General features: G+C 49.0%; 3 protein-coding genes across 3 annotated transcripts in view; all 3 read right to left on the bottom strand.

Annotated features, from left to right (window-relative positions):
* LOC148116181 (H-2 class II histocompatibility antigen, E-S beta chain-like) overlaps window positions 1-12,878 on the bottom strand; it is a 40,337-nt gene extending 27,459 nt beyond the window's left edge. The window contains exons 1-2 of the mRNA XM_087888757.1: window positions 12,764-12,878; window positions 5,152-5,424 (exon numbers count right to left, since the gene is read on the bottom strand). Coding sequence (XP_087744883.1) covers window positions 5,152-5,424; window positions 12,764-12,878 — 388 coding nt within the window. The remainder of the gene's footprint in view (window positions 1-5,151; window positions 5,425-12,763) is intronic.
* LOC148116177 (H-2 class II histocompatibility antigen, I-E beta chain-like) overlaps window positions 1-25,104 on the bottom strand; it is a 252,867-nt gene that overhangs the window by 174,706 nt on the left and 53,057 nt on the right. The gene's annotated exons all lie outside the window — the stretch shown is intronic.
* Window positions 13,276-25,104, bottom strand: part of LOC148116182 (H-2 class II histocompatibility antigen, A-Q beta chain-like) — a 41,123-nt gene continuing 29,294 nt past the window's right edge. Inside the window, exons 4-8 of the mRNA XM_087888758.1 lie at window positions 23,964-23,979; window positions 22,944-23,216; window positions 16,356-16,637; window positions 16,101-16,214; window positions 13,276-13,439 (exon numbers count right to left, since the gene is read on the bottom strand). Coding sequence (XP_087744884.1) covers window positions 13,276-13,439; window positions 16,101-16,214; window positions 16,356-16,637; window positions 22,944-23,216; window positions 23,964-23,979 — 849 coding nt within the window. The remainder of the gene's footprint in view (window positions 13,440-16,100; window positions 16,215-16,355; window positions 16,638-22,943; window positions 23,217-23,963; window positions 23,980-25,104) is intronic.

Here is a 25,104-nt window from a genome sequence, read left to right on the forward strand (position 1 = left end):
ACATCACCTGGAGCTGGTAGGTCCAGTCTCCATTCTGGAGCTCCTCCCCAAAGGCCACGCCCTCCTCCTACAGCCGCCCGTTCTTCAGCCACTAGACCTTGATCTCCACGGGGTAAAAGCCCATCGCGGTGCAGAGGAGGATGGTGTTGGGGGAAGAGGGCTCCATCTTGGTGGGGGAGATGGAGACGGTGGGCTTGGCTGGAGGGAAGGAGGAGAAGGAGCCACATGAGAGACACAACAGGAAAGAAACAACGCAGAAGACAGGAAGGACAGATGCAGCATGAGTCAGCCCCTCCCCCCACAGCCTCCAGGACCCTCGAGGGGGCAGCCTCAGCATCTCCTGGGTCCCCAGAGGTGGAGATGAAACCTTATAACATCCGCAGACGGAGGAGACCTCCAGCCCTGGTGACGGATGGCCTCACCCAGCGGCTTCATGCGGAGGTTATAGAGGAGAGGAGAGAGGACGGAGCCAAATGCCTCTGAGCAGCCCTGAAGGTGATCAAGCAAGCTAGCCAAAGAAAGAAAGAAAGAGAAAGAGAGAGAAAAGCGGAGAGGAGAGGAGAGGAGAGGAGAGGAGAGGAGAGGAGAGGAGAGGAGAAGAGAAGAGAAGAGAAGAGAAGAGAAGAGAAGAGAAGAGAAGAGAAGAGAAGAGAAGAGAAGAGAAGAGAAGAAGATCTTTGTCCCAATTTTCTTCGGTGTTTCAATCACTTTTCAAAAGGTTTTATTTGGAGAGAGAAAATTTCTCCTTCCACTTTCCCTTTTCTCCCTTTAGGATCCACAAGATGCAGAAATAAACAAAAAAATCAGCAGAAGATTTCAGGGGGAAAAGTGCAAAATGTGATGTGGCTGCAAAACCCCCCAATTTTAGGCAGCCTCAACAGAAAGAGGCATTTTGAAGGACAGGGCAAAGGAGCCCAATGGGGGGGGGGCAGCCCTTTGCTCCCCATAACTGCCAGAATCCCCTGAAGGAAAAGTTTCTCCCCCATTGAAGATGAGAGACCCTGAATCCCCCCTTCAGAGCAGGAAGGACAGAAGAGGTTTTGGGGGATCTCATGATCTCTCCCAAGGATCCTTCCTGGGGGGGCTTTGGGGGGATTCAGAGGGAGACCCCCCCTCACACCAGGCTCTGCCTGCACCCAGCCGGCCTCCTTCCCAGCCGCAGGAACCGGCCATTCCTGGGGAAGGAGGTGGGGAGGGGTCCCTCTGACTCCCAGAGGGAAGCCTCTGCCCTGGATGAGGGGGGCAGGGAGTGGGGAAGGGATCCAGAGGGGATCTTGGATCTGGATCTCCTCCTTCAGCAAGTGCTCCAACTGGCACAACTCTTGGATGGATTAATGGGGGGGGTTAGTCTGGATGAGCCCCCCAAGAGAGTTGACAATAGATCCATTCCAGCCCAGAGTCCTTTGCTAACTATTTTTTTTTTTCTCTTGAGGGATTTTCTTATTAACAGTAAATTCTATAATGCTTAAGAAGAACCCATTTTTAAATGGTTATTTGTAATTCCAACCTGGGATCTGGTCAGGTTTCCATGCAGACAAATAGCAGCATTTCAGGTGTGAGGTTTTTTTATTTTCCAAGAAAATCCCATTTGCCTCTTGGGACATTAAAGGCCTTTGTGGAATTGCTAAAAGAAGGCAGAGGCTTTACAAACTGAAAATGGCCTTTTTTAAAAAAAAACAGGAAATGCAAATTTTGGATGAGAAAAAAAGTCTTTTAGCAAGAAAATGGAAGGATCAGATTTTAAAGCTGCAATTTGGTATTTTTCCATGTTTATTTTTATAGCCCATCCCAAACCTCCTTATTTACAAGACTTCAGTGTGAAGATTTTGGGGTTCCAATTTGGCCAGATGGGAGTTGCTGGAGATTTTAATTGAATTGGAAAAAGGTTTTTTTTTTTTTCCTTTTAAATACCTACTCAGGGACACAACTTTCTCCCTCGGCCCTTCCAGGAATTCCATTTAATAGACCTCTTGATTTAAAACAGCAGGAGGACAAAGTACATTTTATCTGCCCCACATCATGTCATTCAAGATTTCTTTTTGATATCAAGCTTGTTGCCTAATGTAGTAAAATAGGACACAGATATAAATCAGTTTCTTGTAAAAATCAAATCCAGAAAGCACCCACAGGCAGACTGATTCAGCAGGATTCATTAAGTTCTCTATATATACATATATATAATTCTGGGGAGAGTTGAGGGAAGGTTGGGAGCCTCTCTTGGTGGCCAGAGAAAAGCTTTGGCCTCTCGGGGGAAGGAGACGCCCGGATCTCTCCGGAGAGAAAAGTCGGCTCAGAAGTCAAAGAAAAAGGAAGAGAAAATTCCCTCAAAGAGACTCAAGAAACATCCTGTGATTTCAGGTCTCCTAAAGTGGATCCGGACCAACAATTGGCATTAAATACACGGAATATAATAAATATTATAACCCCTGGAGAATTATTGGCCTCTTGTCTGAAGTATTTTCATGGAAGTAAAAATAATACTTTTGATGAAGAAGAAATTATATGAATCACAATGAAATTTAGGCTCACTATTTTGGATTTATAATAAAAATGCATTCTGTTTATGTGGATAAAGCTTGTGAGCAGCTAAAGTAACAAACCATCCAGAGATAGGAAGGAAGGAAGGAAGGAGGGGAGGGAGGAAAAGAGGAGGGGAGGATGGGCTTTGGAGTCTTTGGGCAGCTGATGAAGCTCCTTTCCCTGAATGGAAAATCCCCCCAGAGACCCCCAAAAGGAGGGAGGAGGGAGGGAGGCCCTGAGAGGCCCACAAAAGAGACACACTCACAACACCAACACAATTGGCACTTGGGGAACTTTCGGAGGTTATGAAAAATCACTAGATAAATGAATCAAAGTGGTGAAATTTCTATATTAAATATGATTGGAATGAGAATTATTTCAAGTACTGTGCCAGATGATAAGAATGTTGAGCTGTTTGTAGGGGAAAAATGAACTTTAAATATCATCCAGAAACCAATTATATAGCTGAATATTATTATCTCCATGAAAATATCCTGTTTCAGTAGGAAAAACATTTCCAAATGCATCTTATGTGGCAGGTGAAAATCCTCCTAGATTTGCAGGGAAGAATTTAGGAGCGAAAATGAGTTTTGCCTCCAGACTGAATATGTGGAGAGCAAAATCTCTGTTGGTTCCCCTAAAATATTCAATAATTCCCAGATGGAGCAAATGCTCTAAGAGGCTTTTCTAAAATCATTGATTTGCGCAATGCTTGGCCTCTGAAACCCGATCAGTCAATAAGATTTTTATTACACAAAGAAATAAAATGTAGAAAAAGAAATGTAGGCAACATTGAAGGAATCTGGAAGAGAGAAGGAAAGAATCGGAGGCTTCAGGGCTGAATGGAGGCCCAATTTCTTTCTTAGGACCCCAAATTCAGTTTTAAGGTTTGTGGGTGTTTTTGGACTCTCTCCCCCCAAATCAGGAGCCTCCCCAGGAAGGAAGAACGGAAGCGATCAGGATTCCTGTTATTGGGGGTTTTACATCTCGGTTTAAGCATTGAATCATGATTACAAATTCTAGCCTGCTTCCGTTACTCATTTCTTTCTGTATTGGATTTCAAAGCTGCAATCCAATTCCAATCCAATGGAAATAACTCTGAATGAAGAAAGATGAAAGAAAAGCAGAAGATCCATAGAAAGGGGTCGACAGGGGAAAAAGCATCCGCTAATTCTTTTTTTTATTTTGGGTAAAATGAAACCCACATTTTTTTATCCCAAAGTGCCCAAAACAGCATTTCTGGAGCAGAGGAAGAGAGGGAGGGGCTTCTGGGTGGGAAGAGGGAGGGAGACGGGAGGTTCCTGAATAGGATAGAAATGAATCAGGGATAGAGAGAAATATATATATGTAGATACAGGGAGTCCTCGACTTAGGACCACAATTGAGCCCAACATTTCTGTTGCTAAGTGAGACGTTTGTTCAATGAATGTTGTCCCATGTTACGACCTTTCTTGCCACAGTCATGAAGTGAATCACTGCAGTTGTTAAATGAGTAGCAGGGTTGTTAAGTGAATCCGGCTTATGGGAAGGTCGCAAAAGGGCATCACGTGACTCCGGGACACTGTGACCGTCACAAGTACGAGTGTGTTGCCAAGCATCTGGATTTGGATCACGTGACCCTGGGGAGACTGCAACGGTCGTAAGTGTGAAAAACAGTCATAAGTCATTTGTTTTCACTGCTGTTTCAACTTTCAATGGTCACTAAACGAACTGTTGTTAAGTGGAGGACTGCCTGCATTGAGCAGGAGAGAGAGAGACCTGGCTGGATTCCCCCCCACCCCAAAAAAAACCTTATCTGGATGGATTTTCTTGGGGGGGGGAATGGATCAAAGGGATCCCAGATTCCAGGCAGGAGGAGAGTTTGGAGCCTGGGAAGAAGATTGTGTCCCTCTGAGAGTGCAGAATAAATAAATAAATAAATGAGGAGTAAAATCTCCACCTGGGAGGATCCCAAGGAATGAAAGGAAAGGAAAGGAAAGGGGGGTCCTGGCATCCTCCTCCCAGGGAAGAGCCCCCCCCAAGACTCCGGCCAATCAGGCGCTCCTCCCTCTTGGCAGCCTCAAAATCTCCTGGCCAGGAGCGGGCACTGGGGAGACTTATTTATTTTATTAATTTTTCATTTCATTTCATTTATTTATTTATTTAATTTTATATATTCATTTATTTTACTTACTTATTTATTTACTTATTTATTTCCTGGATTGAAAAGATGCCTGAGTGGAAATGACTCAGAATAAAGAATAGAGAGAAGTGAGACCAGGAGAGAAAGGATTTCGTGGATTCCCTTTGAAGATTCTTTTTTTTTTTTATCTAAAAATCCCAAAGGCCCCAGAGGGGGAGAGAGCCCCCCCCCTTATTGGCCTTCTGGAAAGGGCTCCCAAGGGGGCTCTGGGGCTTTGCTGGGGGGGGGCAGAGAGGAGGAGGCAGCCTGAATCCCCTGAAGCCTTTTGATTAGTCCCTTCACTAATCAATTCATTGATTTTCCACTGAATTGGAGTCATCCTTGCTTTTGAAATCACCACTAAATCTTCATCCGGGAGAGTCTCAATCAAGGGAAGGAAAAGGGGGTCCCCTCCCCCAAACTCCGCCCCAAACTCCCCCCCCCAAACTCTTCCTCCCCCACGAACTCACCTCTCCGGCCAACCACAGAATTCCTCTGGGCAATCCCGTTGTTGTGCCGGCAGAAGCGATCCACTCCGGACTTCTGGTACTGCATGATGCCCTCATCCCTGTTGAAAGCCTCCGCATCCCCCTTCCCCAACTCCGTGACGGCCACGTACTTCCCGAGGTCGCTGTCGAAGCGGACGTATTCCTCCCGGTCGTAGAAGTAGCGGTCCAGGTATCTCACCCGCTGCGTCCCGTTGAGGAAGCGGCAGTCGGTCTTATACTGGTACAGGAAATGGGCTGCGAGGGGGAGGAAGGCCGTCAGGAGGGACTCCAGAGCCCATCGTTCCCAGCCGCTGGGAGAGGAGGGGGAGGACCCATGTGGGAAGGGGGAGGGGCAGGGACCTTCCTTGGAGGTCCTGGTGGAAGACGCCCCCTGGAGGAGGGAAGGGGAACTCTCTCAGTCCCAGAGAGGAAGGGAGGCTTCCTGGGGGGTCTGGAGGGGGGAGGGGAGGGAAGAGGGGGAGGGGTGGGAAAAGGCAGGCAGAAGCTCAACCGGTCCAGCGATCCCATTCAGTCTCTGCAGGGAAGGTTGGATCTCAAGGGGCAGGAAAGGGGGGGTGGGCTGGAGGGAAAGTAGCGTCCACCCCCCCCACTCTCTCTTCCTTTGGGAGGGGATCTGGGGAGGGGGCACAATGAGGACATCTAGACCGACTCTCCCGGGGTCTCCCAGTCCTTCAACCCCCACCTTCCCTCTGTCTCTCCTCCCCCCCTTTCTTCTTCCCCCGAATCTTCAGTCCAGCTCCCTCCCTTTGGGGGACTGTCGTCGATCACCCCTCTTTCCTCTCCCCGTCCCCAAAAAGACCCCCAAGAGCCTCTCAAAGGGAGGGTCTCCCGCCCCCTTCACAAAAGACCCCCAACATCCTCCAAGCTCACTTCCTCCTCCCCTCCAGGGGGATTATGGGGGTTCTTGGTCTCCTCCCCAAATTCAGGGCCTCCCCAGAAGGGCCGTAAACCCCCCTCTTGCCTGACCTTCAGAGCCCCAAATCTGAGATTGAGAAGAAAAACAGAAGTTTCTGAAGAAGGAAAAAAATTTTTGCTCAAATGCCTCTTTTCCCTTCTGGGGATTACGGGCTGAAAATGCCTCAGTTTCCCTCTTTCACTTTCGCTTTTCCTCCCCTTCCTCTTTCCATGCAGCCCCCTCACACCCAGACCGTGGGGGTGCGACCCCCACTGCGGTTACAATCGGGGAAGGGGGGAAGGGGTCCCTCTCCGTCCTCCTGGGGGGTGGGGGATGGTGGATGTGGGGAGGAAGGGAGAGGAGACCACGCAGAGATCGAGGCTGCTGGAGGCTTCCTTCCCCCTTCCCAGCCCCCTCCTCCCCCGCCCAGCCCCCTCCTTACCGGGGGTCTCCTCCCCCCCTTCGCTCCCGGGGATCCGGGCCAGCGCCCCCAGCAGCAGCATCAGGGGGAGCCCAGCCAAAGCCATGGAGGCTCCCCACAAGCGCCCCAAAGGGGGGAGAAAGACGCTCCCAGCCCCAGAGGAGGAATCGGAGGGTCTGGAGGGGGGGAGGAGGTTTCCCAGGACTTCGGAAGAGGGAGAGTCCAGAAAGAGCAGGAGGACCAATGGGAATCCTCCCTTCTGCAGCGTCATCGGTCTCCGGGCAGAGCCTCCCTTGACTTCGCCCGATGCAGGAGATAGTTCCACGCAGAGAGAGAAGCGGAGAAAGTGGGGGAGGGGGATCCCTTCAGTCTTGGGGGGCTGCAATCTGGGGGGTCTTTCATGCCAGCTCCGGAGGAGAATCTCCTCTTCCTTTTGTGCTCCTCCCGCCCACCCCCCACCCCCGATTCTCCTCCAATCTCCCTTTCTCTGGGCGCCTGGACTGGAGGGGCGGACTAGATGCCCTCTGAGTTCCCACAGTGCCCAGAAGGAGCCTAAGCTGGAGCTGCCGAGAGTCCAGGAGGGCAAAGTGGATCCAGAGCTCGAGGGGTCCTTCGGGGGTCAGAAGGGGAGGAGGGACCCCCAGCAGCTGCCCTGGATGACAAGGGGGGAGGGGCATCCTCACAGCCAGCCAGGACTTGGGGGTCACACGCTCTCCCCAATCCGAAGGGAAGCCAGGAAAACCCTCAGCTGACAGTCCACGCAGGAAGAGGCGGAGGGGATCTGAAAGGATCCCTCCTAATCCATCCGGATCCTCCCCCTTCGCGGGGGAATCTCCATAGGGATCTCTTGGCTTTACAAGAGAAAAGGGCCTTTTCCTTCCTTGAAACACGCGTCTCCCTTGCTAAGAACGTCTGGACGGACCGACTTCTTCAGATTTCCCGCCCCTGAACCCCGATTGTGTAGGAATCTCCCTCTTCCTTCCTTTCTCTCTTTGGGTCGGGATCCCCCTTTTCCTTGCAAAGCAGCCCCGGATGAAGATCCCGGAATGAAGTTCAGCCGTTTCTCCTCCGCTTCCCGCTCCTTTCCTCGGAGAACGTCCACATCTTCGCCATAATGCACAACAATCTCTACTTTCAGCAGAAAAAAATATAAAGTTACATTTTGGAAGAAATTTTGCCATTTGATTGTGCAGATCATGATGAGATTTGCCTATTTTGACCATGGAACAGGAAGGCCCCTAAAACAAAAGGCTCCTTTTTATTATTTTTATTAAGATTATAAGGGCATGAAAGAGAGAATAAAAGTCTTAGGGAAATGGGGAAGGGAAAGGAAGGGGAAGGAGAAGTGGGGGATAAAGGGCAAAAGGAAAAAAGAGAGGAAAAAACTTTCCCCAGTTCAATAAAATAGAAAGTGAAATTGTAGCCTCAGTTTTTATTTCTTCTCTAAGTAAATATTAACCATTTCTAAACCAACAACTTAATTTAATCAGTAAATCCCAAAAGTCCAGATTTCATTTTTTTTTCTGCACAAAGTCCAGAAGTGGCTTCCAGGGAGGGTTAGGAATCAATCTCTTCTTTCCTCTGGTCAAAAAGTTTATTTCTTCATTTCTGCCACAGTTTTCATTCCATCACTTCGTCTATCCTGGGGATGGAGGTTTCTTTCCATTTTTGCATATGAGGAATTCTTGCTGCAGTCAGCATGTCCAGTAATAAAGTCATAAATTTATATTTCAAGTTCCTTGTCCAGGAATCCCGAAAGGAAACTTCTGGTTGTCAACAGACCCAGAGAGATAAATCACATTTACACCCCATTCAAAAAAGACAAGAACAAAGCAGGGAAGGGAAGAGAAAGACCCGCCTCCCCTCCAAGAGCCAACGGATAAGCAGGGATCAGCACCAGACAAAGAGGAAGGCAGGAAACCAGAACTCCAATCGAGGCTCCATCCAGGAGGGAAAGACACCAACTCTGGCAGGGCCTAGAAACAGGCAGGAAACCCCCCTGGCCTTGGCCCTCAGGATCTTCCCTAGAGAGCCTCAGCCCTTCGACTTATACACCGCTTTATACGCTGCTTTTACAGCCCTCTCTAAGCGCTTGACAGAGTCAGCCTCTCCCCCCAACAATCTGGCTCCTCCTTTTACCCACCTCGGAAGAAGAGAAGTCTGAGTGAAGCCCTGAGCACCCTCAGGATCGAACTCCTGGCTGTGGGCAGAGTCTGCCTGGTGGACTAGATGCCCTTTGAGTTCCCGCAGTGCCCGGGGGAATCCAGGCTGGGGCTGCTGAGACTCCAGGAGGGCAAAGAGGAGCCAGGCTCAATTTGGGGGGAGGGAGGGAGCCCCCAGCAGCACCTGGACTCTCCAAGGGGTGGGGATGAGCTGGTGACTGTGGACATGAACACACACTGACCCCTCCCCACATTTCCTGGCCCCCAGGTGAAACCCCCAAGGAAGCCTCTGACATTTGACCCCCTTCCTTCCTGGCACAGGGGCTGCCGGAGGGGAGGTCTGACCCCCAGCGCTGTGGGGTTCAGCTCGGTTTGGGTTCCAGAATGGCTGCTGTTTAGCTCAATGGGGGAGGGGGGGTGGATCAGAAGGGGGGGGAAGAATCTCCCCCTGAAGGACTGCTGGAGCGGAGCCTGTCAGGGGTTCAGCCCAGAGTCTGGAGGGTCTCCGGCTGCTTCCTCTTTTATGGACAGTCCCAGATTTTCTTCCCCCTCCCCCACAAGCAGGAGGGGTGGGTGGGTGGAAGGCTGGGGGGGGGGAGGGCCGATGGGGAGACTCAAAGGCTGGAAGGGACCTTAGAGATCTTCTAGTCCAACCCCGTGGCCTCCAGGGATGCAGGCCCCCTCCTCCCCACACAATTCCAGGTGGGGGGGGCTGCTCCATTGATTCATTGGTTCTCACAGTCAGGAAATCCCTCCTGATCCCTTCCAGGTCGGATCCACCATCTCTGGGCTTCGGCTTCTGTCAGTTGAGGGGTGATTCCTGGAGACGCTGCCCCACTCCGGATCTGCTTGTGAGATCCCAAGTGAGCGAGGGAGATCCCAAGGGCAGGAGTGGGAGTCCAGTCGGTCTTCCCCTCCAGGAAGGGTCCCAAGTGGAGTTTCCCCCCACCCAGAGCCCAGCCAAGACCCCCCCATCCCCCTTCTCTTCCAGCCCAAGCCCAGAATTCAGGGAGGTTCCCCCCCATCTGAGCAGCGGCTCTTCCTCCGTCCCCCCCCCCCCAAATTCTCAGCCAAAGACCCTCAAGGCAGTTTTTCCTCCCTGGAAATTTTGAGGCTGTTTTTGTCCTTAATTCCCTCCAACTTTTGTACCTGTGTTCATACAAAACGTCTTTTGAAGAGAAATATCGTTTCCAAATAAATGCAGCTTTTCCCTCCTTTCCAAATCTCTGCCGTGATTCCACCTTTAAACTCCATAAATCTCACAAACATTTTATGTTATGAAGGAGTTTGTTCTGCTGTTTGTTCTTTGCCAGGGAACTCAACGTTTTGCCTGCAGGGATCGTGAGAGAAAAAAAGAGATTTTATGGGGAAAGGAATCAGTCCTGGGGCTCCCAAGTCAGCCTCTGAGATGAATTTAGTTCTTCTGGAGGGGAGTTGGAGGAAACATTTCCCCAAAAGAAGGAGAAGAAAATCCATATCCACGGATATGATGTGTCAGAGGATCTGAGCAGATTTTCTTCCTTGGAAAAGATTTCAGGATTATTTAGGAAGGATGGAGGGAGGGACAGTATATTAAACCGAAGAATAAATTTATAATTTATAGAACAACCTGGAATTTTAATAGAAATCCTGAGGACTTCAGGGATCCTATTTCCTCCACTATAGGATTACAGCCTTTTCACCATCACAGTCTGGAAATCTCCCCCCCCCAAACTATCCCAAAAGGAAACCTTCTGTTTCTTCTTCTCCTCTTTCACTTCATCCATAGAAAACATTTTTTTCTAGTCTTTGTGGGAGATTCGGGTTCTGCTCAGTTACGCAAAGGCGGCTTAGAGAGATCCTGAATTCCGGATCCTGTTTCAAGAGCTTTGGGGGTCCAGAGGTGGCCTGGGTCCTTTCCAGGGATGGGGGGGCTGGAGGGGTCAAACTCCCCCCTGGCCCAGCACCAGCCTCAGCAGCCCAGAGCCAGGTCCCCCCCAGCATCTGCCCCACAGTTGTGTATCTGACACAGCCACTCGCACACAGTCAGCCCCAGATCCAGGCAGCCTCTGTGGGGCCTCCCTCCCTCCCCTGACCCAGGCAGAACCTCTGGGCCCCTTTCATGCTTCCCCCCCCCCAAATATTGTGCTCTTCTCCAAGTTGTCTCTGCCACACACACACACACACACACACACACACACACACACACACAGAGCAGCCCTTCCTTCTCCAGCCCCCAAGAGCTGCAGAGGCGCTTGGGCTTCGCTTCCCCAGCCTGAAGCTTTGGGCTCCTCCGAAGCGGAACTGAGGAACCGGCCAGGATCCAGCAGGCAACAAGCCTCCATTCTCCCTCAGGGACTCCCCTCCTCCTCCTCCTCCGCCGCCCCATGGCTGAGTCTGCAGGTGGGGCAGCCCCTTGGTCCTCTGCCCCATTGGAGGAGGCTGAAGGGGCCCCTCCCCCCACCACCTCATTATAGCTCTCTGGTCCTTTTCTCCCTCAGTTAAAGCCCATTGAAGAAAGGAGTCCTTGACTTAAGACGGTTCATTTAGTGACTATTTGAAGTTACAATGGCACTGAAAAAAGTGACTCTTTGCCTAATATTCCTTCTTTTTAAAATATTTTTTATTGCTTTGAATGTTTTTTAATACTTTCATGTAAATACCTGTTTTTATTTTTGTTGTATGTGACCCAGAGTCACTTGTTGTCAGATGAATGGCTACATAAATTTGAGAGAGAAGATGAGAGAGAGAGATTTGATGGATGGATGAATGGATAACCTTATTATTTTGAATATAAGCAGAGACAGTAGAAGCTTATTCGTTCCCATCAGTGTGTTTTCCATTCGTTGCAGCCTCTTTAAATACGTTTCAATTTCTGCCCTTGAAGGAATCTCCTCGTAGAGCCTCCACGGCTTCTGCCGGCCACAGTCTCCCTAGTTCTCTACTGGGTCCTCTCTGATGAACCTTGAAGGTTTCTCTGCTGACCGGAGCCTCCCAGAGAGAGGATCGGAGGGGCCAGGAGGAGGAGGGGGAGGGGCGGCCTCAAAGGCTCCCTGGGGGTTGGAGAAGGCCCCGTCCAGGGTCTCCCCTCCCCTGGTGGCAAAGGCCCCGTATGGGGGGAAAGGAGGGGGGGCTGCTTCCAAGGCAGCCTCTGGTCTGCTGGGTTTCCCAGGAGCCTCTTTCCTCTTCCACCAGGCCCAGAACCTGCCTCCCAGGTGAGGCCGGGGGAGTCCAAGCCCCCCATGACTCTTGGGGGGAGCTTCCTCCGGGCCTCGGCTAAGTAACAGAAACTTCCATCTCTTTCCTCTGGTTGGTTGGGAGGCTCCGAATATTCCCCCATCCCTCTTTTCCCCCCTTTTATCTCAACCCAAATGCATTGAAGGAGGTTTTTCTTTCTTCTGTTGTGTTTCTAGATCAGTTTATTTTTTATATATACATAGTGCAACTCCACCTTCACCTCTTTTATTGGGTCTGTTTCTTTGGAGCACTTTAAATGTGAAGATATTAAATGTTGAGAGCTGGAAGAGGAAAATGCACAATGGTCCAGAACACACCGTTGTGGCTGAGTGCGTGCAGGCTCTGGTATGAGGTGATCTGCGCTCTGATTGGTTGCTTTGGGTGGAAAGGGGGAGTTTCCCTTTTTCCCGCCTTTTTCTTCCATGGGCTCAGAATGCTGTTTGAGATTTACCTCACAATCTCCCGGCATTCCCGACTATCTTGTCTGCTGTGAATGTAGATGTGAAATACATTTATTTACATAAAACTACAAGTTTGTGTCCGTGTCTCCCACTTCCTTTGGACAGCTGCTGCCTGATTCCTCCGCATTAAATCTCTTTAGTTGCACCTTCCAATTTTGGGTTTCATCCCATGAAGTTTTGCTGATTGCAACAATGTCACACCTGCCTTTGGGCTCCACCTTCACCCCGTTTATTCCTCGTACTATGAGCATCCGTGCAGAGGCATCTGAGTCCCTCTTTGACTGACCCCATATTTGCTTTCTACATCTCCTGCTCTGTCTCCGAGTTTCCCTTCTTTCTCTCCATTTGGTTGATTCCCCTGAGATTTGAGCTTGGAATTTGCTTCTAAATCTTTGTCTCCCTCTCACTTCGGTCTCACTTTCAAGCCCTTCGGATGAGGGGAGCCGGTTGGTGTCCAAAGCCGACCTTCTGGGTTCTTCTGAGGGGCAGCTCATCCCCTGCCAGAAGCCCCCCATGTGGGTGTTGTGGACCATGGTCCAAGAATCCCAATTTCCCTCGAGAGAACCATCCCCTAAGCCAGGCTTGACTTCCAAGGTGCTGCCTTCCCTCCTTGGATGGTTCCCTTTATTGGGAGAGTGGAAGAGAAATCCCCCTGTGCCCCCAACTCTTTGGCTCCCTTGCCCACCTGCTCCCAGTCTCTCGGCATCATTTCCAGGGACTTTTTCATTCCTCCCAGCATGAAAGAGGAAAAAGGGATAAGAATCTGTGGGCTTCATTATTTCTGTAAGCCCCTCAGTCACGTCTTTGATAGTTGCTCCTGGGAAACAACCAACCACCTTAGTTTGATTGTCCGTCTTAGAAACGGCTGTTTCAGTTTTCCTAAACAATGAATCAACACAAGACTTTCTTTTTTGCTTAAGGAGATCCGGTCTAATTTTTCCCCCCATTGGATGCCAAAATGGGGCAGGACCCTCCAGTTGTGAAGGAGAGAAATGGCTGGGTGAATGTAGGGGAGTCTCGGGTGCCCCCTAATGGCTCCCCACAAACGCTCAGGGAGGACCGTGCCTGCTGCCATTCTGCTCCTCCAAAGGGGGCTTGAGGGGAAGCAGAGCAAGGGGGCCTCTGAGCAGAAAGGGGGGTCCTGCCCCTTCGCCTCCCTGGATCTGCCCACCCTCCTCCTGAACCAGTTCTGGCTTCGGACCCAAAGTAGCCTGGATGGTGGATCCAGAGGCAGCGGAGGGAGGAGCCTCCTGCGGGGGCAGCAAAAAGGAAGAGGAGGAAGAGGAAGGGAGGATTCCAGGGTTTTCTTACATCTGAAGTTTATTCTTTTATAGCAAAGCGAAGGGAAGGGAAGTGAGTGGGAGGAAGAACAATGTAGATGAAGCTGCTGTGGGTTCAAAGCCAGGAGAGTTGAGGGGTCTGGAGTGACAGGTCCACCTAGCATCCCTGGGGACAGTCTAGATGGTCTCCACCCCTCCCTCACAAGAAAGAGCGGCCCTGAAAGGAAGCTGGGGTGTATATGTGTGTCTCAGCAGGAGAAGGTCCAGGCTGCCATTCTCCTCCTCCCCCCAAACTGCCACCTTCAGCCTCCATTTTTCACAGGTTGCAAACAGGACAAAGAGTCTTCAGCTGTTGAATAAAAAATATGCTTTTGCATCGGAGAGCAGGATTAATTCATGAGTGCTGTAGAAAAAGAGATGGGGAAGAAAATCAGAATATAAAGAGACACTTTTACTGTAAATAATAAATTCTTCTTCCCTTTCATCCCCCACCCCCAAGGCAGACCCACACTGCAGGGGGGTGGTTGACAGGCAGGGACACATAGAGAGAGAATCCGCCCATTTCAGGGAGGAAAAGGCTGGGATGCTTCATATGAAGAAAGAAGACGGGGCTACGATGGGGGTGGCAGCAAAGGGGGGAGCCTGGGCTCACTTGGCCAGAAATCGGACCGGAGGGTGGGGTGCAGTTCAGGGAGAAGTTTTGGAGGGAGTTCATTAAGTTGATAGGGTCATCTCAAGGGCTTAGCTCCACCTTCCATCCAAGTACGAACGGAGGTAGAGAACGAGCTAACGCAATGATAGAACAATACCTGAGATGCTATGATAATTATCAGCAATTTACCTGGGCAGATCTCCTGCCATTTGCTGATTTTTTTAACTTTTCAAAGCATCGGCCGAAGAGTTTGCAGAAAAAAATGCTTTGAAAAGCCTAGCCTCTGAAGATCAGGCAACTCAGCTGGGATCGTCAGAGGCTTTTCAAAGTATTTTTTTTACCACCTCTTCAGCCAAAGAGGTTGTAAGAAAATGCTTTGAAAACCCTCTGACTATCCCAGCTGAGCCACGCAATCATCAGAGGCTTTTTTTAAAAAAAATCTCTAACGATCCCAGCTGAGTTGCCTGATCGGCAGAGGCTTTTTTTTTTCTTTTAAAAACATTTTTTCTAGAACATACAAGGCTCTGATGATCAGACAACTCAGCTGGGATCGTCAGAGGCTTTTAAAAGCATTTTTCTACAATCTCTTTGGCTGAAGAGGTTGTAGAAAAAATGCTTTTAAAAGCCTCTGACGATCCCAGCTGAGCCGCGGGATTATCAGAGGTTTTCTTTTTACTTTTAAAAGCATTTTTTCAGCCAAAGAGGTTGTGGAAAAAATGCTTTTAAAAATTAAAAAAAAGCCTCTGATGATTGCGTCACTCAGCTGGGCATTGGGGGGGGGGGCGCTGGGAGTTTTGCTACCGGTTCTCCGAACCACCCGCCACCATCGCTACCGGATTGGGCGATCCGGATCGAACCGGGAGCATTTCATCCCTGGTGTCACCCCTTTTAAAATAGCCGCAGGGTGGAATTTTCCTCATGCCTGGATACCCTCAGGAACCCCCCTCCACAGTGAGCCTAACAGAATGGGTGGGTTGCTTACAAAATGCGTGGGGGAATTTAAACCTGGGGTGCTCCCTCCTTCCTTCCCTTCAATTCAAGGAGCCTGGATAGCTCTGCAGACTAAGCACTGTAATTTAACACCAGCTGTCTGCAATTAAAGTAAGTTCGAATCTTGCCAGGCTCAAGGTTGACTCAGCCGTCCATCCTTTCTAAGGTAGGTAAATTGAGGACCCAGTTTGTGGGGTCAATAAGCTGACTTTATATAAAATATACAAAAGTATGAAGGCTATTTTTTAACTCACTGTAAGCTGCCCTGAGTCTCCGGAGAAGGGCGGCATATAAATCAATTTTTTTAAAAAAAAAACCTTTGGCAATTTCCCAAAACTTGGAAAAATTCTGGGCAAGATTTTAGCATTTCTGTGTGCTTTTGTTTTTGATTGCAATACTTTTTCAGGTCTCTGTAAGGAAAAGCTGCCAAAAATTCAAAAAACTGCTCTATCCACAGCAAGGAGATATTGTCCAGGCTTGTTTTTTTTAAAAAAGGAACAATTAAGGAATTTTTAAAGGCCACCTAAAACTCTTAAGAGAGGTTGAGATGAGGGGGAAGAGGAGAAACTCACCTGCAGGAGGTTGGATGGGAATTGCTGGAAGGAGAAAAAGACTCAATCAGAAACCTTCATGGGCTGGAGGACTCAGCGGGACCCCCTCCCCATCGATAGCCCATAATAGGTTGCATTATCTCCACTTATAGCCCCTCCAAGAACAGAAGTTCCCATAAATATTCCCCAAGGGGCCCCTCTTGGCCACCTGCTAAGCTTGAGGAGAGGCCTCCCCTAGAGGGTCCCCTCCCCACAACCTCCCCTCCAGCCCCCCAGACTCACCTTTCTTGCTCTTCAGGTAGGAGAAGAGCCCCGCAGCCAGGAAGGCCACTCCTATCACGGCCCCCATGATCCCCGTCCAGAGTTTGCTCCTGGCAGAGCTGGAGGAACGGGGCTCTGGGGAAGGAGAAGGAGCCTCACCTGAGCAGGAGGATCAGGCCCACCTTCCCCCAGGAGGCTCCATTCCAGCTCTCCCCATGGGGTGGGTTTCTCCCCCTTCTCAGGGCAGGAAGGGAGGGAGGGGAGGGAGGGGCTTACCCCACTGGATGGTGATGGGGGCCTCCAGGCTGGCATGCCCCACCTTGCAAGTGTAGACGTCCCCCCGTTGGGGCTGGGTCTCCAACATCACCTGGAGCTGGTAGGTCCAGTCTCCGTTCTGGAGCTCCTCCCCAAAGGCCACGCCCTCCTCCTCCAGCCGCCCGTTCTTCAGCCACTGGACCTCGATCTCCACGGGGTAAAAGCCAGTCGCGGTGCAGAGGAGGATGGTGTTGGGGGAAGAGGGCTCCATCTTGGTGGGGGAGATGGAGACGGTGGGCTTGGCTGGAGGGAAGGAGGAGAAGGAGGCACATGAGAGACACAACAGGAAAGAAACAACGCAGAAGACAGGAAGGACAGATGCAGCATGAGTCAGCCCCTCCCCCCACAGCCTCCAGGACCCTCGAGGGGGCAGCCTCAGCATCTCCTGGGTCCCCAGAGGTGGAGATGAAACCTTATAACATCAGCAGACGGAGGAGACCTCCAGCCCTGGTGACGGATGGCCTCACCCAGCGGCTTCATGCGGACGTTATAGAGGAGAGGAGAGAGGACGGAGCCAAATGCCTCTGGGCAGCCCTGAAGGTGATCAACCAAGCTTGACAAGAGAAAGAAAGAAAGAAAAAGAGAAAGAGAAAGAGAAAGAGAGCAAGAGGGGAGGGGAGGGGAGAGGAGAGGAGAGGAGAGGAGAGGAGAGGAGAGGAGAGGAGAGGAGATCTTTGTCTGAATTTTCTTTGGTGTTTCAATCACTTTTCAAAAAATTTTATTTGGAGAGAGAAAATTTCTCCTTCCACTTTCCCTTTTCTCCCATTAGGATCCACAAGATACACAAAAAATCAGCAGAAGATTTCAGGGGGAAAAGTGCAAAATGTGATGTGGCTACAAAACCCCCCAATTTTAGGCAGCCTCAACAGAAAGAGGCATTTTGAAGGAAAGGGCAAAGGAGGCCAATGGGGGGGGCAGCCCTTTGCTCCCCATAACTGCCAGAATCCCCTGAAGGAAAAGTTTCTCCCCCATTGAAGATGAGAGACCCTGAATCCCCCCTTCAGAGCAGGAAGGACAGAAGAGGTTTTGGGGGATCTCATGATCTCTCTCAAGGATCCTTCCTGGGGGGGGGGGCTTTGGGGGGATTCAGAGGGAGACCCACCTCAGACCAGGCTCTGCCTGCACCCAGCCGGCCTCCTTCCCAGCCGCAGGAACCGGCCATTCCTGGGGAAGGAGGTGGGGAGGGGTCCCTCTGACTCCCAGAGGGAAGCTTCTGCCCTGGATGAGGGGGGCAGGGAGTGGGGAAGGGATCCAGAGGGGATCTGGGATCTTGATCTCCTCCTTCAGCAAATGCTCCAACTGGCACAACTCTTGGATGGATTAATGGGGGGGGGGTTAGTCTGGATGAGCCCCCCAAGAGAGTTGACAATAGATCCATTCCAGCCCAGAGTCCTTTGCTAACCATTTTTTTTTTCTCTTGAGGGATTTTCTTATTAACAGTAAATTCTATAATGCTTAAGAAGAACCCATTTTTAAATGGTTATTTGTAATTCCAACCTGGGATCTGGTCAGGTTTCCACGCAGACAAATAGCAGCATTTCAGGTGTGAGTTTTTTTTATTTTCCAGGAAAATCCCATTTGCCTCTTGGGACATTAAAGGCCTTTGTGGAATTGCTAAAAGAAGGCAGAGGCTTTACAAACTGAAAATGGCTTTTTTTTTTCTCAACAGGAAATGCAAATTTTGGATGAGAAAAAGTCTTTTAGCAAGAAAATGGAAGGATCAGATTTTAAAGCTGCAATTTGGTATTTTTCCATGTTTATTTTTATAGCCCATCCCAAACCTCCTTATTTACAAGACTGCCGTGTGAAGATTTTGGGGTTCCTATTTGGCCAGATGGGAGTTGCTGGAGATTTTAATTGGATCGGAAAAAGGTATTTTTTTCCCCTTTTAAATACCTCCCAAGGGACACAACTTTCTCCCTCTGCCCATCCAAGAATCCAATTTAATAGACAAATAGAGACCTCTTGATTTAAAACAGCAGGAGGACAAAGTACATTTTACCTGCCCCACATCATGTCATTCAAGATTTCTTTTTGATATCAAGCTTGATGCCTAATGTAGTAAAATAATGTAGTAAAATAGGAGACAGATATAAATCAGAGTTTCTTGTAAAAATCAAATCCAGAAAGCACCCACAGGCAGACTGATTCAGCTGGATTCATTAAGTTCTTTATATACATATATATAATTGTGGGGAGAGTTCAGGGAAGGTTGAGAGCCTCTCTTGGTGGCCGGAGAAAAGCTTTGGCCTCTCGGGGGAAGGAGACGCCCGGATCTCTCCGGAGAGAAAAGTCAGCTCAGAAGTCAAAGAAAAAGGAAGAGAAAATTCCCCCAAAGAGACTCAAGAAACATCCGATGATTTCAGGTCTCCTCAACTGGAGCCTGACCAACAATTGGCTCTAAATACATGGAATATTTATTCAAAGAACTGGAGAATTATTGGCTTCTTGTCTGAAGTATTTTCATGGAAGTAAAAATAATACTTTTGATGAAGAAGAAATTATATGAATCACAATGAAATTCAGGATCACCATTTTGGATTTATAATAAAAATTCATTCTATTTATGTGGATGAAGCTTCTGAGCAGCTAAAGCAACAAAACATCCAGAGATTTTGGTCCTGTCCCTGAACCAGGTAGGGAGGAAGGGAGGAGGGAAAGGAGAAAAAGAGGAGGGGAGGATGGTCTTTGGAGTCTTTGGGCAGCTGATGAAGCTCCTTTCCCTGAAGGTAAAATCCCCCCAGAGACCCTCAAAAGGAGGGAGGAGGTTTACCATATGATAAGAAAGTGGATAAGACTTTTAAAAGTCACATATTAAGGAATGCTTTATTGCGTGTCTGGAAAAAGTATAAGTATAAATTAAACGAATAGTTACCAATGTGGGCAATACCCAGACACGTGATAGACAATATAAGTGTAGAACAAAAACAAGATGTGATTACATACAAAGAGCTTCTTAACAAGGAAAGAGGTATACTACAACTAAAATCTTTGAATCAACTAAGAGAAGAAAGGATAATTCAAACATGGTTTCAATATGTACAGTTGCAAGCTAGATGGAAAGAAGATCACAAAATTGGTATTTTGCAAAATGAGGAGAACTTGGTAAAACAGATTAGAGATCAAAGTCAAATGCATATAAAAAGGTTGCATAATGCATTGGTAGAAATAGATTCAGAAACGGAGTTAGTTAAGGACTTTATGATAAAATGGGCACAAAACATTGAAGAACCAATAATGATGGAAACGTGGGGAAAAATATGGGTTAGAAATGTGAAGTTTAAGCAAGCCCAAAACTTAAGAGAGATTTTTTATAAAATGTTTTATAGGTGGCATCTGGATCCTAAAAAGCTAGCCTGTATGTATCCAAGTGTGCAACCGAAGTGTTGGAGATGTGAATGTGATGATGCCACGTATTATCATATATGGTGGACATGTAAAAAAATTAAGGCATTTTGGATAAAAATATGGTGGATTATTCAAAATATTCTCAAAAAGAAGATAAAATTTACTCCACAGTTCTTTTTGTTAGGCATAATTAGAGATTGTACGGTTATAGAGACTAAGTTGATTTTAAATTTAATAGCAACAGCCAGATTCTTGTTGGTGCAGTATTGGAAGAAGGAAGACTTACCTACCATTGAAGAATGGACACTAAAAGTAGTGAATTTAGCAGAGATGGCAAAAATTTCAGCGTATTTGAAGGACCATTCAAATGAAAGATATATATCGGAATGGAGAAGATAGATTGACTATATTCAAAACAAATATCGGGCTAAAAAGCTTCAAATAGCTTATGAATGAAACCAACTTTTTCTTTTTGAATTATGTTTTGTTAGTTGAAAGGGGAGTTAAAGAGCAAGAGGGAATTAAGAGCCTACAGAAAGTTAGCATATTTTAGTTTATGTTTGTTAAATGTTACACCCTGTATTTGCTCTGGGAAGTCTGAGGTGGGGGGAGGGGGGTTGGAGGGAGAGGGGGGATGGGGGATGGGTGGTGGGGAGGAGGGAAGGGGGGGAGGAGGGACAGGGAAAAATGTTGTAATGTTTGATAAAACTTTTTAATAAAAAAAAAAAAGGAGGGAGGAGGGAGGGAGGCCCTGAGAGGCCCACAAAAGAGACACACTCACAACACCAACACAATTGGCACTTGAGGCACTTGCGGAGGTTATCAAAAATCACTAGATAAATGAATAAAAGTGAAGGTGAAATCTCCATATTAAATATTATTGGAATGAGAATTATTTCAAGTACTGTGCCAGATGATAAGAATGTTGGGCTGTTTGTAGGGGAAAAATGAACTTTAAATATCATCCAGAAACAAATTAAATAGCTGAATATTATTATCTCCATGAAAATATCCTCTTTGGTAGTAAAAACATTTCCAAATGCATCTTATGTGGCAGCTGAAAATCCTCCCAGGTTTCGCAGGGAAGAATTTAGGAGTGAAAATGAGTTTTGCCTCCAGACTGAATAAGTGGAGAGCAAAATCTCTGTCGGTTCCACTAAAACATTCAATAATTTCCGGAAGGAGCAAATGCTCCAAGAGGCTTTTCTCTCTTAGGATCTGGAGGTTTTCCTCTTATGGAAGAAAGATCTCATTGGATTCTATGTTGAGTCGTTATTTTTGGAGAATCTCTGCAGTTACAATGGGAACATTCAACTTAACCAGTTCTTAAGTGATGATGCTTTCAAGACTTCTCTGATTCGAATAAAAGGAATATAATTTCCCTGGAATGGCCGAATGGCAACAAGGGCAGCTAAAATCCTTGATTGGCCTCTGAAACCCCATCAGTGGATAGAAATATAGAAGATTTTTATTAGGGAAAGAAATAAAAGGAGAAAAAGAAATGTAGGCAACATTGAAGGAATCTGGAAGAGAGAATGAAAGAATCTGAGGCTTCAGGGCTGAATGGAGGCCCAATTTCTTTCTTGTGACCCCAAATTCAGTTTTAAGGTTTGTGGGTGTTTTTGGATTCTCCCCCCAAATCAGGAAGGAAGACGGAAGCGATCAGGGTTCCTATCATTGGGGTTTTTACATCTCGGTTTAAGCATTGAATCATGATTACAAATTCTAGCCTGCTTCCATTACTCATCTGTTTCTTTATTGGATTGAAAAGCTGCTGGACTGGAAATGACTCTGACTGAATAAAGATGAAAGAAAAGCAGAAGATCCATAGAAAGGGGTCGACAGGGGAAAAAGTGTCCACTAATTCTTTTTTTTTATTTTGGGTAAAAAATAAGGTTTTATCCCAAAGTGCCAAAAAGTGAATCACTGCAGTTGTTAAATGAGTAACAGGGTTGTTAAGTGAATCCAGCTTCCTCATGGACTTTGTTTATGGGAAGGTCGCTAAAGGGGATGACGTGACTCCGGGACGCTGTGACCGTCACAAGTACAAGTGTGTTGCCAAGCATCTGGATTTGGATCACGTGGCCCTGGGGAGACTGCAACGGTCGTAATTGTGAAAAACAGTCACAAGTCATTTTTTTTCACTGCTGTTGTAACTTTCAACGGTCACTAAACGAACTGTTGTTAAGTGGAGGACTGCCAGTATTGAGCAGGAGAGAGAGAGACCTGGCTGGATTCCCCTCCCCCACCCCCACCCAAAAAACCCTTATCTGGATGGATTTTCTTGTGGGGGGGAAATGGATCAAAGGGATCCCAGATTCCAGGCAGGAGGAGAGTTTGGAGCCTGGGAAGAAGATTTTGTCCATCTGAGAGTGCAGAATAAATAAATAAATGAGGAGTAAAACCTCCATCCGGGAGGATCCCAAGGAATGAAAGGAATGAAATGAAAGGGGGGGTCCCCTCCCAGGGAAGAGCCCCCCTCCCCCAGACTCACCTCTCCGGCCCATCAGGCGCTCCTGGTAGTTGTACACTGTATACAACTGTTGTATAAATTCTATCTGGATTGATTGATTGATTTTATTGTTTAGTTTATTTATTGCTATTATTAGTTCATTATTTATTCTATCATTTAGTTAGTTTATTATTTATTAAATTTATTTTATTATTTAGTTAATTTATTATTATTCTTTCTTTAGTTTATTTTATTAGTTATTTATTTTATTATTTATTTATTTATTTATTTATTTAGCTTTTCATTTATTGATTCTTCATTTATTTATTTAATTTTATATATTTGTTTATTTTACTTACTTACTTATTTATTTATTGGATTGAAAAGATGCCGGAGTGGAAATGACTCCAAATGAAGAACAGAGAGAATGGAGACCTGGAGAGAAAGGATTTTTTTAATCCCAAAATCCCAAAGACCCCAGAGGAGGAGGGAGCCCCCCCCTTATTGGCCTTCTGGAAAGGGCTCCCAAGGGGGCTCTGGGGCTTTGCTGGGGGGGGGCAGAGAGGGGGAGGCAGCCTGAATCCCCTGAAGCCTTTTGATTAATCTTTTCATTAATTGATTGATTTTTCCACTGAATTGGAGTCATCCTTCCTTTTGAAACCACCACTAAATCTTCATCCGGGAGAGTCTCAATCAAGGGAAGGAAAAGGGGGTCCCCTCCCCCAAACTCCCCCCCCCCACGAACTCACCTCTCCGGCCAACCACAGAATTGCTCTGGGCCACCTGGTAGTTGTTCCGGCAGAAGCGATCCACTTCGGCCTTCCGGTGCTGCAGCTCGACCTCATCCCTGTTCCACCTGTCCACATCCACCTTCCCCAACTCCGTGACGGCCACGTATTTCCCGAGGTCGCTGTCGAAGCGGAAAAACTCCTGCCGGTCGTAGAGTTGCCTGTACAGGTATCTCACCCGCTGCGTCCCGTTGAGGAAGCGGCACTCGCCCTTCTCCTGGGCCAAGAAATGGGCTGCGAGGGGAAGGAGGACGGGAAGGAAGGCCGTCAGGAGGGACTCCAGGGCCCATCGTTCCCAGCCGCTGGGAGAGGAGGGGGGATCCTAGCGGGAGGGGGGAGTTGCGGGAGTCCTTCCGAGAGAGACTGGGGGAAGACGCCCCCTGGAGGAGGGAACGGGATCTCTCTCAGTCCCAGAGAGGAAGGGAGGCTTCCTGGGGGGTCTGGAGGGGGGAGGGGAGGAAAGAGGGGGAGGGGTGGGAAAAGGCAGGCAGAAGCTCAACCGGTCCAGCGATCCCATTCAGTCTCTGCAGGGAAGGTGGGATCTCAACGGGCAGGAAGGATGGGGGGGGGGGCTGGAGGGAAAGTAGCTTCCATCCCCCCCACTCTCTCTTCCTTTGGGAGGGGATCTGGGGAGGGGCCACAATGAGGACATCTAGACCGACTCTCCTGGGGTCTCCCAGCCCTTCAACCCCCACTTTCCCTCCCTCTCACCCCCCCTTTCTTCTTCCCCCCAATCTTCGGCCCAGCTCCCTCCCTTTGGGGGACTGTGGAGGATCACCCCCCTTTCCTTTCCTCTCCCCCTCCCCAAAAAGACCCCCAAGAGCCTCTCAAAGGGAGGGTCTCCCGCCCCCTTCACAAAAGACCCCCAACATCCTCCAAGCTCACTTCCCCCTCCCCTCCAGGGGGATTATGGGGGTTCTTGGTCTCCTCCCCAAATTCAGGGCCTCCCCAGAAGGGCCGTAAACCCCCCTCTTGCCTGACCTTCAGAGCCCCAAATCTGAGATTGAGAAGAAAAACGGAAGTTTCTGAAGAAGGAAAAAGACTTTTGCTCAAATGCCTCTTTTCCCTTCTGGGGATTCAGGGCTGAAAATGCCTCAGTTTCCCTCTTTCACTTTCGCTTTTCCTCCCCTTCCTCTTTCCATGCAGCCCCCTCCCACCCAGACCGTGGGGGTGCGACCCCCACTGCGGTTACAATCGTGGAAGGGGGGAAGGGGTCCCTCTCCGTCCTCCTGGGGGGTGGGGGATGGTGGATGTGGGGAGGAAGGGAGAGGAGACCACGCAGAGATCGAGGTTGTTGGAGGCTCCGGAGACCCATCGGCTTTCTTCCCCTCTCCGGGGTCCTTCCCAGCCCCCTCCTCCCCCCAACCCCCCTCCCCCGCCCAGCCCCCTCCTTACCGGGGGTCTCCTCCCCCCCTTCGCTCCCGGGGATCCGGGCCAGCGCCCCCAGCAGCAGCATCAGGGGGAGCCCAGCCAAAGCCATGGAGGCTCCCCACAAGCGCCCCAAAGGGGGGAGAAAGACGCTCCCAGCCCCAGAGGAGGAATCGGAGGGTCTGGAGGGGGGGAGGAGGGACTTCGGAAGAGGGAGTGTCCAGGAAGAGCAGGAGAACCAATGGGAATCCTCCCTTCTGCAGCGTCATCGGTCTCCGGGCAGAGCCTCCCTTGACTTCGCCCGATGCAGGAGATAGTTCCGCGCAGAGAGAGAAGCGGAGAAAGTGGGGGAGGAGGAATCCCTTCAGTCTTGGGGGGCTGCAAACTGGGGGGTCTTTCATGCCAGCTCCGTCTTCCTTTTGCCGCCCCCCCCAATTCTCCTCCACTCTCCCTTTCTCTGGGCACCTGGACTGGAGGGTGGACTAGATGCCCTTTGAGTTCCCACAGTGCCCAGAAGGAGCCTAAACTGGAGCTGCAGAGAGTCCAGGAGGGCAAAGTGGATCCAGAGCTCGAGGGGTCCTTCGGGGCTCAGTCTGGGAGGAGGGAGCCCCCAGCAGCTGCGCTGGATGACAAGGGGGGAGGGGCAGCCCCACAGCCAGCCAGGACTTGGGGGTCACATGCTCCCCCCAATCCGAAGGGAAGCCAGGAAAACCCTCAGCTGACAGTCCACGCAGGAAGAGGCGGAGGGGATCTG

The sequence above is a fragment of the Pantherophis guttatus genome, chromosome 2 (genome assembly GCF_059756535.1).
Source record: "Pantherophis guttatus breed Tessera chromosome 2, ASM5975653v1, whole genome shotgun sequence".
NCBI lineage: Eukaryota > Metazoa > Chordata > Lepidosauria > Squamata > Colubridae > Pantherophis > Pantherophis guttatus.